This window comes from Camelina sativa, chromosome 2 (assembly GCF_000633955.1).
Source record: "Camelina sativa cultivar DH55 chromosome 2, Cs, whole genome shotgun sequence".
Lineage (NCBI taxonomy): Eukaryota > Viridiplantae > Streptophyta > Magnoliopsida > Brassicales > Brassicaceae > Camelina > Camelina sativa.
Genome location: NC_025686.1, coordinates 20,959,181 through 20,976,389, shown reverse-complemented (window position 1 = coordinate 20,976,389; position 17,209 = coordinate 20,959,181). Strand labels below are relative to the sequence as shown.

The 17,209-nt window shown below is 30.4% G+C and overlaps 2 protein-coding genes and 1 long non-coding RNA gene across 5 annotated transcripts; 2 read left to right on the top strand and 1 right to left on the bottom strand.

The window, feature by feature from the left end:
• Positions 2,814-17,186, top strand: LOC104730775 (putative beta-glucosidase 41). The gene is made up of 13 exons (XM_010449998.2): positions 2,814-3,167; positions 3,290-3,356; positions 3,453-3,511; positions 3,687-3,762; positions 3,858-4,017; positions 4,106-4,361; positions 4,439-4,554; positions 4,645-4,868; positions 4,972-5,003; positions 5,106-5,208; positions 5,293-5,401; positions 5,489-5,585; positions 16,733-17,186. Exons 1-13 carry the CDS (start codon positions 2,829-2,831, stop codon positions 16,874-16,876), a joined length of 1,782 nt encoding a protein of 593 aa, XP_010448300.2. The 5' UTR covers positions 2,814-2,828; the 3' UTR covers positions 16,877-17,186.
• On the bottom strand, positions 2,846-6,204 carry LOC104730793. 3 transcript variants are annotated; one of them, XR_002035321.1, is made up of 4 exons: positions 5,863-6,204; positions 5,097-5,187; positions 3,939-4,342; positions 2,846-3,206 (listed from the first exon to the last, which is right to left on the bottom strand). It is a non-coding gene; the product is annotated as an uncharacterized LOC104730793 (long non-coding RNA). The 3 variants fall into 3 exon arrangements; XR_002035320.1 differs by having other exon boundaries at positions 2,846-3,299; positions 4,133-4,342; positions 5,863-6,196; XR_758518.2 differs by having other exon boundaries at positions 4,133-4,342; positions 5,863-6,188.
• Positions 14,511-15,908, top strand: LOC104730799. Its single transcript, XM_010450024.1, has 6 exons — positions 14,511-14,594; positions 14,695-14,832; positions 14,995-15,110; positions 15,197-15,298; positions 15,461-15,560; positions 15,732-15,908. The coding sequence occupies exons 1-6, from the start codon at positions 14,511-14,513 to the stop codon at positions 15,906-15,908; spliced, it is 717 nt and encodes a 238-aa protein (XP_010448326.1).

The following is a 17,209-nucleotide window of genomic DNA, read 5'->3' as shown; positions in this document are numbered from 1 at the left end:
ACGAATTCCCTCACTCCTAGCAAGCTTCTAGCACCTTCCCAGCCTTGGATCTCCCAAGAACAGCAAGGAATCTCTCAATCTCTTCCCAAAAGCTCAAGAACACTCTCTCTTTGTGTTTTCTCTCAAAAACGGCGAATAAGACAAAACAACACGACCCTAGGTCGTTTTCTTCCTTTAAAACTCGATTTAGGGATTCCCTAAACCAACCACGCAAACCGGACAATTAAAATTGAACCGACCAAACCGACCATAATTGGTGTCGATCGATGCCTCACTAGGAGGTGTCGATCGACACCCTTACCAAAATACCAAAATTTGGTTTGCGAGTGTTACAAGGTTCAAAAGGATTAGTTATCGAATATTCTAATTTTGAGGACAAAATTAGAAAAATGATCTGTAAAATGGACCATTTTGTCAGTTAATGCGTTTTTTCCTATAATTTTGAAGATATTTGTAGTTATTAAATTTTGAAACAAACAAATATTGGAATAGATAGATTTACCTAACTAGCTTATTTATGCTCACATGATATAAAGGTTTAAATTAGTTTTAGATTACCTTACTAGCTTATCTCATAATATTAATGGTTCATTAATAAATTGAATTATTCGGGGTTCGAACCCCGGACCTCCTAGGTCGAACTGATGTTGAGTCGTTTACCCTGTGGGACAGGGAAAGTGTTAAGTTTGCTGATACCGCTAATCTGGGTCGTTTCATCTCTGGTTTAGAACATGTTGTGAGTGGATTAGGTTTTGATGTAGCTGCTTCTACGATAAGGCCAGTGGTTGCTAATACTGATAGGCACCACACTAGGATTAGTAGATCTACCGTTAGTGACCTTAGGCATTTAAATGTTGATCTGGAAGACATGTTTCCTTTAAATTCAATTTTTGTCGACTTATTTATTTTTTCATCGATTTATTTTAAAATAGTTGACTTTTTTTTGTTTGATTGTTTTTTTACATAGTCGACTTTTGATGATGTTGACTTATTTGTTTTGTTTGTTTATTTATATTTTTTCCTGTCGATTTGTTTGGTCTTAGTAGACTTATTTCATTTTAAGTTGATTTATTAATTGACTTTTTGAATTGTCGACTTATATTTTATTCCTGATGATTTATGTTTTTTCTTTGTTGACTTATATTAAAAAGTCGATTTATTTTTTATTAATTGATTTGTTACGTAGTCAATTTTTTTGAACTGTTGATTTATTTTCTAAAAGCTCACAATTTTTTATTATTTTATTAAACTTAATAATTTTCAAAATAAATTAAAATATATAATTATTTTTCAAAACTGTTTTATTAAATGAAAAAATTTGAAGAATTATTAGTGAATTATATATTTATTTAAATCTAATATTATTAAAACATTTGCTAAACATAAATGGAAAAGAATAATTCTAATTAATTTTATTTTAATTTTTATATAATAATGATTTTGTCTTTTTTGTATTGTTTATGTTTTATAAAACCACTTTTTATCTCTTTATCTGAATTTTAATTTCTTTATTGATTAATATTTTCCATAACAAACTACTTCATCATTATCTATTTTTCAATATCTAATTTATAAACAGTGATTTTTAAATATTTTGTGTTTATTTTTTAACGTTTAATTAATTATTAATTAACGACATATTTTATTTATTTTATCTTAATTTAATCTTTTAGTTATTGATTAATATTATATATAATAAATTAATTCATCATTTTTTAGAAACTTTTTAGCAAAATTCTGAAGATCTAGTTTTTACAATGTTTTTAAAATGATTTTTTCAATTGAATTAATTAAATTATATTGTATGTAGTTTTAATTAATTTGTAAATGAAGACAAAATAGTCATTTAGTTCAATACATCTATATATACATTTTTGGAGACCATGATTTATTTTATAAATCATGGAGTTAGAACCTATTTAAAAGCATGCCATTAGCATTAATTATTAATTTATTTTTCATTTAATTTATTAATATTAAATTTTAATTTTTGGAAACAAGATTTCTCATCCTAATAAAATTTCAAAAACAATAGAAACCACTTCCTTTAACATTAAATATTAAAACCAAACTATATACGCACATCTTGGGTCCATTTAATAACCAAAATTTATTAAAAGAAAAACAATATGGAATTCATGTCAAACAAATAATTGTTAACAAATTTTATTTGCATTTCACAGCAAAAATATATACTAAAGTTAATTGAATCTTTATATATAAAACATACAAAACTACAATACAACATTATCCTGTACATATGTCTAAACAATTTAAAATAATAAAAATACTACTATCTGTAAATAAATAAAAAAATACACAGTATATTCCTTCTATAAATGACTACTTATTTAATTGTATGTTATACCATAATATAAAACAATAAACCTCAAGCAAAATACTTTCTAATTTCTATACTAACTAATATATCTATATCTGTAAGGTTATACATTTTAAAAAATATAAATTAAACATTAGTTATATATACTGTTAATCTATAAAACAAATTATATTTTTTTATTAAAAATATAGCCCGTGATGTATCGCGGTGAATATCTAGTAAGATACATTCCAAAACTTAAAAAATTTAGTATAGATTTCAAATTTTCTATTAAATTTAAGGTATGTATTCAAATTTTTTCCTTCCTTTTATATTAGACTTCTTTAAATTGCTAGTAATCCGTGTGACCATTTCCCTTTTGTTTTGAAAAAAAAAAAAACTTTTTTATCTTAGCGTACACTTTTTTTTTTCTTTTTTCTTACGTATTTGGCATAGCACAAGTATAAGAGACGTGTATAGTAAAAGCCTTAAAAGGTCGAGTGAACAAATGTCAACACCAAAGAAGAGCCTTAAAAAGACGAGACCTTTTGTTTTGCACTCTTCCTCTTTGTTCTTCAACTTTACAAACACACACACACAAAAACTCCATTTTCTTGCCTCCAAATCTTTCATTTACACACAAAAAAGTTCATCCCTTTATCTTCCTCTCTCTTTTCTCTTTTATTCATGCGACCCAAAAATGGAATCTTTAATGAGACGAGTCTTCGTTCTGTTTCCGCTCTTGCTCGTCTTCATCGTGCCTCTTGATCATGTTTCCTCAGAATCTATCAGCAGAGCAAATTTTCCAGATGGGTTTGTGTTCGGGACAGCTTCTTCAGCTTACCAGGTGACAATCTTCTTCTTCTTCTTCATCATCATCTCCAAACTGATCCAAGAAAGAGATGTGATTAGATTGAAGGAGCTCTGAAACGATTTTGACAATCGCAACATTTTCTTGCACGAAATCAGTTTGAAGGAGCTGTGAAAGAAGGAAACAAAGGAGAGAGCATTTGGGATACTTTCACGAAGAAACCAGGTATCAAAAATAAACAAACCCAGAGAACTTTACGAAGAACCCAGAAAAATCAAGATTTCAGAATGATTCAATGCTATTATTGTTCTTGATCAACAGGAAAGATATTGGATTTTAGCAATGCGGATACTACGGTCGATCAATACCATAGGTTTCACGTAAGTTTCACCTAAAAAAAAGAACACATTAGTTGACTTATGCTTGAAGATAAAAGTAGGGTTGCTTCTTGACAGAGCAAACCTCATCCAAAAAATATCTAAGATAAGACGCAACAGGACATAATTGAGAGAATCTAAGAAGCAAGACCTTTCTTTTGTTTGTTTCCTATCACAGAGTGACATAGACCTGATGAAAGATCTGAGCATGGATGCTTACAGATTCTCTATATCTTGGTCAAGAATATTCCCTAGTAAGTCTAGTCCATTTAGCTTTGGCTTTGTGTGATAAGAGTATTGTTATTATTGAGTTGCGAGGGGTCTAATTAAACTCGGGTTTTGTTAACAGATGGAACAGGGAAAGTAAATCCAGATGGAGTTAAGTACTATAACAGCCTAATAGATGCTCTTTTAGCCAAAGGAATCAAACCTTATGTGACATTGTATCATTGGGATCTCCCACAAGCTTTAGAAGACAGATATGAAGGATGGCTAAGCAGAGAAGTCGTGTGAGTAGTATATGATCTTTTGATAAAAATGTGAAATGTTGATATGGTGAGATGATTACGAAATCAAAAAGCTAAATAAATGGTGCAGGGATGATTTTGAGCGTTATGCATTCACCTGTTTCAATGCATTTGGAGATAGAGTGAAGTACTGGGTCACTTTCAATGAGCCTCACGGGTTATCGATCCAAGGCTATGACACAGGGATACAGGCTCCAGGGAGGTGCTCACTTCTGGGACATTGGTTTTGTAAGAAGGGGACGTCATCGGTCGAACCTTACGTTGTAGCTCATAACATTCTCTTGTCTCATGCTGCTGCTTACCGCACCTACCAGAGAAACTTCAAGGTAAGGAAACAGAACAGAACATGATCATCTTATGATTCTAAGAGCAGAAAAAAATGTGGGAATTTTCTATATGGAAGGAGAAACAACGTGGTCAAATCGGGATAGCATTAGATGCAAAATGGTATGAGCCAATGTCTGATTGTGATGAGGACAAAGATGCAGCTCGTAGAGCAATGGATTTTGGGATTGGATGGTAAATATAACATCTCTTTATTTGTGAATATTTGCATAGAAAAGTCTAAAAGAGAAGAAGACCAAAGTGACAGAATGAGATTTGAAACAGGTTTATGGATCCTCTAATCAATGGAGACTATCCAGCTTCAATGAAGAGTCTAGTGGAAAAGAGACTACCAAAGATAACACCAGAGATGTCTAAATCCATAAAAGGGGCATTTGATTTCATGGGAATCAACCACTACACCACATTATACGCGAGGAACGACAGAACTAGGATAAGGAAACTGATTCTACACGATGCTTCTTCTGATGCAGCCGTGATTACAAGCTGTAAGAAACAACACCATTTCTCATATCATTCTCATTACTGCTACAAAAACTAAATGAACTAAGCTGATGTTCCTACTCTATGTCTGCTCCTAATTGTTTGTAGCTTATCGTGGAGGAGTAGCTATAGGAGAAAGAGTATGTATTCCTCTGAAAGAAACAGAAGATGTTCACTAATCCTTAACTGGCTCCTCAAAGAAACTAAAACAGTTATTTGATGAAATAACTTACTTGAATCAGGCAGGGTCAAGCTGGCTACACATTGTCCCATGGGGAATCAGGAAACTAGCAGTGTATGTTAAAGACATCTACGGAAACCCACCTGTATTCATCACAGAAAACGGTAAATATCTCAAACCCCATAAATGTGATTCCCAAAACCATCAATCAAAAATCAGATTTTGAGGGTGTTGAGGTGTTATGACAGGCATGGATGAGAAAAACAACCCATTCATAGACATGGAGAAAGCATTACAAGATGACAAGAGGATAAGCTACCACAGAGATTACCTCTCAAACTTATCAGCTGCCATAAGGTTAGTAAGTGTTTCACTTAGCAAAAAGATTCATTCTTTCACAAAAGAGTCTTTTGAGTAAAACAAAAAAAGGTAAACTTTTTGCAGGAATGATGAATGCGATGTAAGAGGATATTTTGTGTGGTCATTGCTAGACAATTGGGAATGGAACTCAGGATACACAGTCCGGTTTGGGATCTACTACATTGACTACAAGAACAATCTCACAAGGATCCCTAAAGCCTCTGCTACATGGTTTCAAACACTACTTAGCTCTTCAACATCAGATTCAAGCAAGCTTCTACAGGAGACGGCAACAGAACAAGAGTTCAAATTCCAAGAGAAATGATTAGAGATCAAAAGACACACAGATAGAGTAGGAATTTACATATATACACGGATTTATTCATATACGGATCAAAGACGATTCAAGCAGAAACAGAGCTGAATCAAATGTTATTGATAAAAAGAAAAAAAAACACCTTTCTAAGAGAAATTAAAGCATAGTTACAGGATTAATGTCAACACGAGCTTGAGAGAAACACTGGAGATGATAACCATGGATTCACCGCCGTGCTTAGGAGCAGGAAATCGCCGGAAATTTGTTTCGGAGAGGGAGTGTGTTCTATAGCCGGAGTCATAGTTCTCGACGACGCCGTTCGGCGATATATTTGATAAATTTTACCGAGTATGGGATTGAGAGATTTTAAAATTTCAGAAATCCCACCAAACTTTTTGTGATGTGCAGAAAAACCCACTCAATTTCATAATATTAGCAGAGAAAAAAAATGATGATTAATATTAAAAGATTTTAGGGGGGGGGGGGAATTCAAATCATGATTTAGGAAATTTAAGTGAGTTTTTAAGTTATTTTGGTGGATTTTTTAAATTATTTTTCATTTTTAAAAAGAAAAAATAGTTTGTGATTTGATATGCTTCTTATAAATATTTAATTAAATAACACAGGATTTTGAGTGATTTTTTTTTGAATTATTTTACATAAATTTCATTTTTAATAACATGGTATTTGAGAATAAATTTTAAAATCTCAATTTGAACAACATGTGATTTTAACAAAAATCTAAAATCCTCCAAAATCATCATTAGAAACAGTTTACTTAAATTTTAGAATTTTGGTTAATTCGAGTTTATCTATCTGGATTTGGATTAACATGCACCATTGAAATTCAAAGTTATATAAACAGACCATTAAAGAGTAAACACCAAAAAAAAACACAAATAAGACGTCCTAAAAACTAATGCAAGGTTCAATAGCTGCTTCGAAAAACTTCACCATACACAATAAATTGAACGACGAAATAAGGAAAAGGCTGTGGAAAAAAGTTTTTTAAAAAATCGAGATTTGACAATTATAATAATGTTTGTTGGTAAAATAATTTTTATATGCATGAGAAAATCTATGGATCATTCTCTACCCTTAAAAAATAATGCAATATTTATATAAAATAACCATTTTTTAAGTATTACTCTATCGATTTTCTTCACTAATATTATAAAAATAGATCTTTTATGTACCACTAAGGATAGATATTAATATTTCAACAATCAGTATTAAGGAAAAAACTAAAGTCTCTACGTAATAAATTGTTAAAAAAAACAATTTTTTATATTTTTAAAAAACAATAGTGTAAGTCATTTATATTGAAATAAAAAAAATGTGAAAAAATAATATCTACAAACATACAAAAATTGTTAAAATGTAGTATAAAATTAGAGGGTATTAATGTACCTGTCATTTTAGACAACAAACACCAAAGAGATTAAATGCACTACTAATGATTATGGTAAAAAAAAAAGAATTCGATGTACAAACTTTTCACTTTGACTATGACCAATTGATATCATAAACAAGAGTGCTTCTATGATAAGATTAGAAGATTCATAAGATGGTAAACCAAATAAATAAAGTTGTGTAAACCATGAGAAAATAGATATAGAAAAAAAAAATCAATCACTAGTTAGACAATGCTTAGCTTATGGACAACATATATGCTGTAGTATTGATCTTTTGCTATGTATAAAATCATGAATAATTTAATTGGACACAAATAAATATAAAAGAAAACCACATTAAACCGATTGGTTCGTAGCAAGAAATCTACCGGTATGATATGTGGATAAGTCCACCGTGCACCAAAACGAGTTTAAGTTAGTTCATAAGGCAAGTTCATAGGCTAAACATATCTCATCCTCTGGGTTTTGTTAATCATCTCTATTTAATTTTCACTGTTTAGTGCTCATTAGCGGGTTAAAGTATGCCGTGATGGTGAAGGAAAGAGACGATGCGTTGGACAAAGCCTGTGAAGCGAACGATGAGCATCAGTTCGAAAAAGTTTGGGAGATGGACAAGAAGATCGACGCTAAAAAAGTGGAGATAGATATTGGAGACGAGAAGTTGATGGCCATAAGAAATGAGATCGATGCCGCCATGACACCGGAGCCGGAGCCCAAAAAGAAGTAGTGTTTGGTTTTTACTCGTTAGTAAAAAAAAAAAAGAGTCTGGTTTTTAGTTTTATGTCTAAGTATGTGTTTTAGTTTTTTTAAAAAGTCTGGTTTTTAGTTTTATGTTTAAGTATGTAATGTTTTAGTTTTAGAAAAAAGTTGGTTTGTGTGTGTGTTTGGTTTTATGCTTAAGTATGTAATGGTTGGTTTAATGAATTAATGTTTGTCAAAAATTAAACCCTAACTCTCCTTTTTTTTTTTAATAATTGATTCTCTCTTTTTAAAAGTTAATATTTGTAACCTTTTGATAATAAATTATAAATATATACTACAGTAGTAAGAAGGGCAAAAAGTTTTTTTCTTTTTGTTTAAAAGACTTAGCAAATTTTGAATTAATTTATGAATATATAATAAATTTGATCAATTTTGTTCAAAACTGCATAGTTTGTACGAACGCAAACTAAAAAAAGCCTTAACCTAAATTGGACTGTAGTAAAAGTACAAACTGGATAAATCAAATATATAAAAGTAAGGTTTTGGTCTCTCCTTATTGGTTGATTTTCATTTAATATTTTCTAATTTTTTTATTCTTTTATTTGCTTTCTAATTGTTTAATTGCTTTAAATAATATTTAAGACTCAATTAACACAATATATTTAATTCATACATTAAAATAAAATTATAACTGAAAATAAAATAATTATGCATTAATCATATTCCACCATTCAATTTTATTCAAACACAATAAATAATATTTGTAACTCCAATGATTCTAAATGTAACTTCCATCAATTCTTATCATATAAATAAGCATTGCTTCATTCTCTCATAGTGGCATTTTTTACTTTCTCATTTTTACATTCTTTCATCCTCTTCCACTTCTCTCATTCTCTTCCACAATATCTCAAATCATTTATTTTTTTTTTATGTTTTCAATTTCTTATTTTTGTTGTATGGATTACAAAAAACCAAATGAAATATCATTGTAAAATTTTAATGCTAAATTTTAATTTTAGAGACTACATGATATATATATTTTACATTGTTTTTATATTTAAAGATTCATCTCCATTATCTAATTTGGATTATCATCTTATAAGTAATCATTCTCTCCTCCTCTCTCACCAATATCAAATGTTGTTATATCTAATATGTGTTGTAAGAGTTTGATTCTATATTTTAATTTAGAAAGTATTATATATAATTAACATTTTTTCAATTTTTATTTTATTTATATAAAAATAAAATATTTCTTTTATATTTCTTGCCTTTCTAATCTATTCATATTTATTTTTAAAATTTTCATAGCTAAATTTAAATTCACATATGTTGGTTTTAACAAAAAATCAAGTTTATTTGAGAATCTGTTTTAAAAGGTTTATCTTCATTATCTATTTTAGATTAGCATCTTATAAGTCATTATTTTTCATACTCTTACAATATTCACCACACAATGAGGTCATGAAGTTGAAAAGATCAATCTCTAATTCTCTATTATGTACTCTGGTTATCTCACATATTCATGTATCATTTTTAATAATTTAGAATGACCAATATAATTATCCATTTACAAAGTCTATTTTATTTTGTAAAGTCTATTTTGTTTTGTGATCCAATAGATAAATATGTAAAGATCAATATAATATTTATATTATTTAAGATTTGAGGTTTTTGAAAACAAAAAGAACTTAACTATAAAAAGATTGATTTTCTTGATTTAAGCAAAATGAAAAAATGATTCCAAAAAAAAAATCATGTTTAACTGGAAGTGAAATATAGAAAATAATATAATTATTAAAATATCATTTAACTAAATCCTCTAAAGATGAAACCATTAGTATGAAATCTAGCACTATAAGTTAAATTGATGAGTGAAAAACAAAAACAAAAAAATAAAAGGATTGAAGTTATTCTTGGGGTTTTAAAAAATCTTTAGATTGAAGTTCATATAATTTTAAAAAAAAAACTAATTTAGTTTGTCACTTCAAAAGTAATATTTTCAATTTGGAATATTATGTGTGAGTGTTGAGTTTATATCAACAAAACAATCAAAAAGTGTAAGTTTAAATTTTGATTGAGCCACTTGATATTCCTTTTCGTTTAAGTCAAAAATAAATATTTATTTATAATTAACCCACTTTTGAAGGCATTTAACTCCATTTAACTCTACATTTAACTCAAATGTAACTCCTACCCAATAATTTTACATTCATTTCTCCAACTAATATATTTATCTTTCAAGAAAAAATGTTTTTGGTAAAATTTTAATATTTTTTAATTATTTTAATTGCTTTAAACTTTGAAATGAGGAATATTCTATATACAATAATTTTATACGTAGTTACTAAATTTTTTGATAATTATTTGATTCAATTTTACTATACTATAGTCTTATGTTTACAATGTCATTAAGAAAAAATCTTTAAATCAATTTTACTATACTATAGTCTTATGTTTATAAAACATGATCATAAACATAGATTCTTTCATATTAGGAAAATGTTTGTTTGCCAAAAAAAAGAAAAAAAGGAAAATGTTTAAATTTATATATTATTATTTATATTAATATAGATAATCAATTTGTAATAATTTTTTGTAGTATTGGCTAATTTTTTCTTTATAGAAAAGTTTATATATTTTGAATTTTGTATAATAAATAACCATACCAAAAAAATGTTGAGAGGAGTGTTATTTTGAGAAATTGCTATAAATTTTTTTTAGATTCATACATTAGTATAAATTTTTTGAAATTATACATTAGTAAAACAATATTTTAGTTTCAGAAAATTTAAGAAATATAATCAAAACTATTATGCATATAACCACGCATTGCATGGACTAATTACCTAGTAAAATAAAAAGATATACATGAACAACGTAACATGCCACGATACTATTAATTATTAACTCAATTTCTAAGGCAACTGCTGAGTTTTTTTGTTTTTGTTTTTCTTTGTGTTTCTAATCAATAGAAAGTCCCTTAATTAAAAATAAAAAAGAAATTAACTTTACATCCCCGATGCTTAGTAAATTTTCTAGGTATACACGTGTGGAGTTTCGATTATATTTACGTGTACATGTGTGTGTTACATTTGCATGATCCCCGATTTCTGTTATTCACGTCCATGTGTATTACTATAAACTACTATGTGTGAATGTGAGGATATTATATATGATCTGGTTAAACATAAAACTGATAAGATCCAATTTTTGTTTAAAAATTAAGCATAAAAGAAAAAATGTCCAAATTAAAGAGACAACTGATATAAATTACAAGTTTGGAAAACAAAACATACCCAAAAGAAAGACCTTACATAACATGATAACCTTGGCTAAAGAGACAACTGATACGATATCATGTCAAGACTTGTAAGATGCCCAAAAGAATAAAAGATAATAAGACTGAAGAGAAAACTTTTTAGTAGATATCTCTTAATTAACCAAGTGCCTTTGGCCTAGTAGTAAAGGGGCTCCAGCTGGAGCTTCCGCCCTGGGTTCAAATCCCCTTGGCCACCCAGAGACGCCTTAAATGGTAAGAAAACGTGGATTTCTCGTGGGTCTCGTGGAATTAGTCTTTGGGCCTAGAAAGCCTTTAGGATCCCCACGGTTAAAAAAAAAAAAAAAAAAAAAAAAAAAAAAAAAAAAAAAAAAAAAAAAAANTAATTAATACGAAGCATAGTACCATTCAAATCAATGCAAAAGCAGAGATAGACCAGAACTGAAGCAGAGAGGCTCTCTCTCTCTCGTAATAAAACCTAGTTAATGATGAATGTTGTGTGGAATATTATAGCTGGCATTCATAATTTGTATTGAAATTTTAATTTTTAAAGATATTGCTTGTTCAAATCTGTCATATTTTTTTAAAAAAAGTTATGCATGTGATTGTGTATATAAGTTTTGAATGTAAACTCTGAATTGATATAGTGGATAGAAATATTAATTAATAAATGAACGAAAACACTTCTTGAGAACAAAAAAAGTTTAATTTCCGGTACGGTACAAATGTGAACCAACGATTCTACAAACCCAATTGGATTTTCGTCACATACAGTATTTTTCTTAAAACGTAAAGTTGTCATCATTTGTTTAAGATTAATGGGGCCAACCGATATAAACTTAACCAGAAAGAGGCAAAGAAGTAACTTAACTATTATTCTTCACATTAAAACCAAAAAAAAATTACGTTGTATTATTAAAAAAAACATTGTAATTGTTCTAATGGAAGTTTTTAAAATAAAACTAAAACACACAAAAAGCTTTCTGACAAAGGTCCCATATATTGACCAATTGTCAATCTCGAGGTTGCTCTAACTTTGGTCAAGAATTTTACAAAAGGAATCAGTGCAACAAGATTCCACTACGGAAAATAATTTCTGTAAGAAATTTATTGCCAGCTAACAATTTTTATGGGTCGTTTCAAATTAAAAAAAAAAAAAAATTTTGATAAAAGACAAAGCTTTGAATGGCTTCCTGCAAAAAAAAAAGAAAATCTTTGCAACCATTTCACAAAAACAAAATATATTAAAATATGAAAAATCAAAGAGGCGGCGGCTAGCTATAATAGAGAATCAATACGTACGTAAAAGCTACAAAGATCTCTTCCCTGCATTAACATCACTATAGTTTTTCTTTTTGCTCTTTTTTTTAAAAAAAAAAATAAACATTTAATGATATTAGATACAAACTTATGATTTATGAATATGAAGGGATTTTTTCTTTTGAAGACATAACAAACAGCAAAACAAAAATAAAAAGACATTGCAACCATATATTGTATAGTTTTTTAAGACATTAAAACATCATCAACCATAAAAAATTTAGGACATAGACTATATATGATTTTCCTTCTGAAAAATCGTAGGCTTTGTATAAAGGGGTAAATATAATGTTACATTACCGTGGATTTGTCGCTCTACGGCTTTTATGAACGGATGCAGTAAGTCCATTTTGAAGAAGATTAGGGTTAGGGTTCTATATCTACCTACACTGGCTACTGAGGAAGTGCAGAGAGAAGTAAACAAACTTAAAAGTGATTAAAATGGTTAATGGCTTTCATTGTTTTTGGAGAAACTCGTTAATGGATGGAACAATAAGTTTCAATATATAGTATAATTGTGTTCTTTACTAGCTAATCTCGAAGTACTGTACTTCGTGATTTTGATTCTCGGGTTTTTTTTTTTACATACTTAGGTTTTTGTTTGCATAGAATCAATGTTGGGCTTGAATTGTGGAGTTTTCAGTGTTGTTTAATGGCGATTTTTACATTCTTTAGGGTTTTAGCTGAATGAGTTCAATTAATGATATGTTGGGCTTGATTCTTATCTGTAAGCACTTGCTATCATGTCTAGGTGAGCATTTGGCTTTGCTTTAGAAATGTTTTTTTAACTATGATAATTGATATGCTCAAATTTACCCTAGAGCTACTCTCTCAAATTAAAAGATCACTGCAGTACTTAGGGGTCGAATTCCACAAAGACTCAAGACTACACAATAAATTATAGAGTTTTTCAATTATGCTAAACAAATTGATTTAAATAAAGAAAAGCAATGCAAAATATTAAATAAAAACTGTTGTAAATTCAATGGATCAAAAAGCTAGGTCTAGAGAATTTCTCAGGAAATTATGAATTATAAATCAATCAATAAATTAGGATTCAAACAATTAAGAACATATCTAGAACTCTAAACACTTTTGTAAAATAAATCAGTTATCACTGCAAATATTATCTAAATTTAAAACCAGAAAATCCAAATCTCTTTGTAAAATTCTAGGTTAAAAAATCAGCTTTAAAAACAGGTTTAGATAGTTCACAAAATTATTAAATCAAATCTCTTTGCAAGAAATAATTTTGCTCATCAAAAGGTTTTTGTCAGGAAAATCAATTATATTCTCATATCAATTTATTTTCCTAGGGTATTAATTCTAGATGGTCAATCAAGGATTAATATGAAGAACAACCTAAGATGAAGATCTAGATAGATAATGAATCCTAAATAATCAGATCTAATAATTTATAAAATCCCTGTGAAAAACCCTAAGCCTAACAAGCAAATTACTCAGACATAATCAATGAAGAACAAGACATAATTCTGAATAATATGCAATTGAGATTAAAAGAGTAAGAAGGAGTTTAAGAATTCTTCTCTCAAAGTAGATCTCTCTCCAATAGCTCTCAAAAATTTCTCAGGGTTGCAGAAAAAATAGAACTTGATAGAATCAAACTTAAGGGTTTGGAAAACCTAAAAACTATATATATATATGTCCTAAAACACGTCAGTGACTAGTCTTGCAAATATGGAAAACTTCGGGCAACTTTGTAAAACTTCCAAATTTGGCTCTCTCGTCGGTTTGGACTGGGTGTCGATCGATGCTAAGGCAGTGTCGATCGACACCATCTCCTCTGATCGATTCCAAGTTGATTTCTTGCGGATTATTGCTCCAAACTGATCCAAATTGCTCCACTTTGCTCCTTTCATGCTAAAAACCTGTAAAGACTCAAAAACAATCTAGAAAACAAATCAAAAGACACTAAAAGACTCCTTATATCATGGTTAAAAACCACAAAAACCATGATATATCAATAATATGAGAAAAGATGCCTAGAAATGAATGAGAGGTTCTATGTCTGCGACCTGTGTACTATGTATCCATCCTGTGTAGTCAGATATGGGGATGAGCAAAACGGAGATCAATTTGCGGAGATTGCTTTCCGTTGCACCTAATCAGCAAAATCAGTCAAAGCTTACGCATGTATGTAACGTCCTCCTTTTGGATCTTCTTTGAAGCTTAGAGGTAAATTAGTATATTGATGTTTCATGTGTATTGTTGTATGAAACATATGTGTAAACAGTATGTTGCTACTTTGAGGGAACTATTAGAACAACTCTCCCAAGAGAAGACGACACCTCAATGCCTTCCCACAGTTACAAAGGCTGCTAATAAGGTTAATGAATACTATGAAAAGATTGAAGCAATAGCTGATCAAGTGGTAAGTCATCTAAACAGGATTAGCTCTTCTTTTCTATTTCTAGAGCTAAAGAGACATTAGGAGAGTAACGAGTGTTAATATACATTTATGCTCTTGCTATTATATTTAGGAATCCACAGTTTGGTTTGTTCCTGCAACTAGTATCTAATTATTTTTCTCCAGCCCGACGCAGAGGTACCTGATGAGTCTTTTGCAAAGGGCTTTACCAACGAAAGCTCTTCAAAGATAGAAGACGATACTCCAAGCCCCACTTCGCCACAGCTGAGAAGAAGAATAGTGTAAGATTAATACTTGATTCACATGCCTTCTCAACTTGTTAATTCTTTTGGCCTTTATTTCTTACCAGCTTCCTTGATTGATGCAGGTCTACAAGTTCCATGGAGCAATGCTATGATACTTTTGATGCTGATACATCCAAACCAATAAAACTAGACTCTGCAGCTCAAGCGCACATTGACAAGCAGAGGTATATAGTATATTCATCTATGAACGAGAGAAACTTAGGAACTTAATTGATCAGTCTATGCACTTTCCTTGTTAGAACAAAAGTTATAGCTATGAGTAAAGCTGAATTCAAGTTGAATTTTCCACTTGATGTTCACGTTGGTGATTCTTCATTTGATGACAGAAAGCTTCAAGAGGATCTAACTGATGAAATGGTGGGACTTGCAAGACAACTCAAGGAGACAAGTCAAGCGATAAGCCAATCTGTGCAAAATACAGAGAAGGTGAGATGTTAAACCATTTCCTTACGATACCCCATTATGAATACTATTATCATCAACAGCAATGGGATAAGAGAAGAATCTATAATTTGGTTCGTATGTTTTTTTTTAACTGGTCTCATTGGTCCTAAGATTTGTTCCTTCTTTCTTTGGTTGTGAATTCATTAACCAAAGATACTTGATTCTACCGAGGAGGCCATTGAGCAAAGCTTAGCGAGCACAGGACACGCAACCATAAGAGCCACAAAGATATATTCACAAAGCTCAAAGACAAGTTGCTTCCAGTGGCTCTTGATCTTCGCCATGACATGTGTGTTTATAATGGTTGTCCTGTTGATCCGAGTCACATAGAAAATGATTCACAATGTAAACCAAGTTAGTATCAAATTTGAAAAAACATTTCAGTCTCTTTATCATACAGTTTATTGAATTTAAGGTGACTTTGTACTAATGGATGGATAGTGACTATAGGCAAAGTAGTTGTGAGGTTGATACATTTGCTATTCTTTTCAGAACTTCAAAGATCCTTAACTTTATTAAACCAATTCAATGCTTGATGTTGCAATCTCTCTACACTTTTTACCTTCTGTTTTTCGAATAACTTACGAGGTATATGCTTTTACTCTAGCTTGGAATTGCTTATTGACGGGTATAGGAGGAACTAGCAAGCTACAGAATCTGAATTATAATAATGGAGAAACAATATGGGCCTATGATAACCTACTTTGTTGTGTGGAGCTTGATATTAATGTATTGTGTCTAATGTTCATTCTGTTTCACTTTACTTTGTTATAGTTCATGTTTCTCAGTGTGTAACCTGTAGCATCAGAATTCCGCCAACCCTACGGTTTATCTCTAGTTAGCATATCGGACACTTTATTGCAAAGTTCCCTTTTACATATTGGAAGCAGCATTTTTATACTTTGTTGTTTAATGAATTGTATATGACAATGATGCATGTCCTGATAGTAGCACAGTTGGACCATTTTATTGCCTTCTTGTCTAGTTATTATATATTTTGATCTTCCATTTCACAGCCAACATCGATGATTCTGAGAGGCTTCGTCCAGAAGAACTGAACCAGCAGAATATAGAAGCTTTAGTAGCTATAGCTGAAAGCTTTAACACTGGCTAGCTAATGTTACCGATACACAGTCCGGTTTGGGATATACTACATTGACTACAAGAACAATCTCACAAGGATCCCTAAAGCCTCTGCTAGATGGTTTCAAACACTACTTAGCTCTTCAACATCAGATTCAAGCAAGCTTCTACAGGAGAAGGCTACAGAACAAGAGTTCAAATTCCAAGAGAAATGATTAGAGATCAAAAGACACACAGATAGAGTAGGAATTTACATATATACACGGATTTATTCATATACGGATCAAAGACGATTCAAGCAGAAACAGAGCTGAATCAAATGCTATTGATGATAAATATATATATATATTTTTAAACACCTTTCCAAGAGAAAGCATAGTTACAGGATTAATGGCAACACGAGCTCGAGAGAAACACTGGAGATGATAACCATGGCTTCACCGCCGTGCTCAGGAGCAAGAAATCGCCGGAAATCTGTTTCGGAGAGGAGAGTGTGTTCTATAGCCGGAGTCATAGTTCCCGACGACGCCGTTCGGGCTTATATTTGT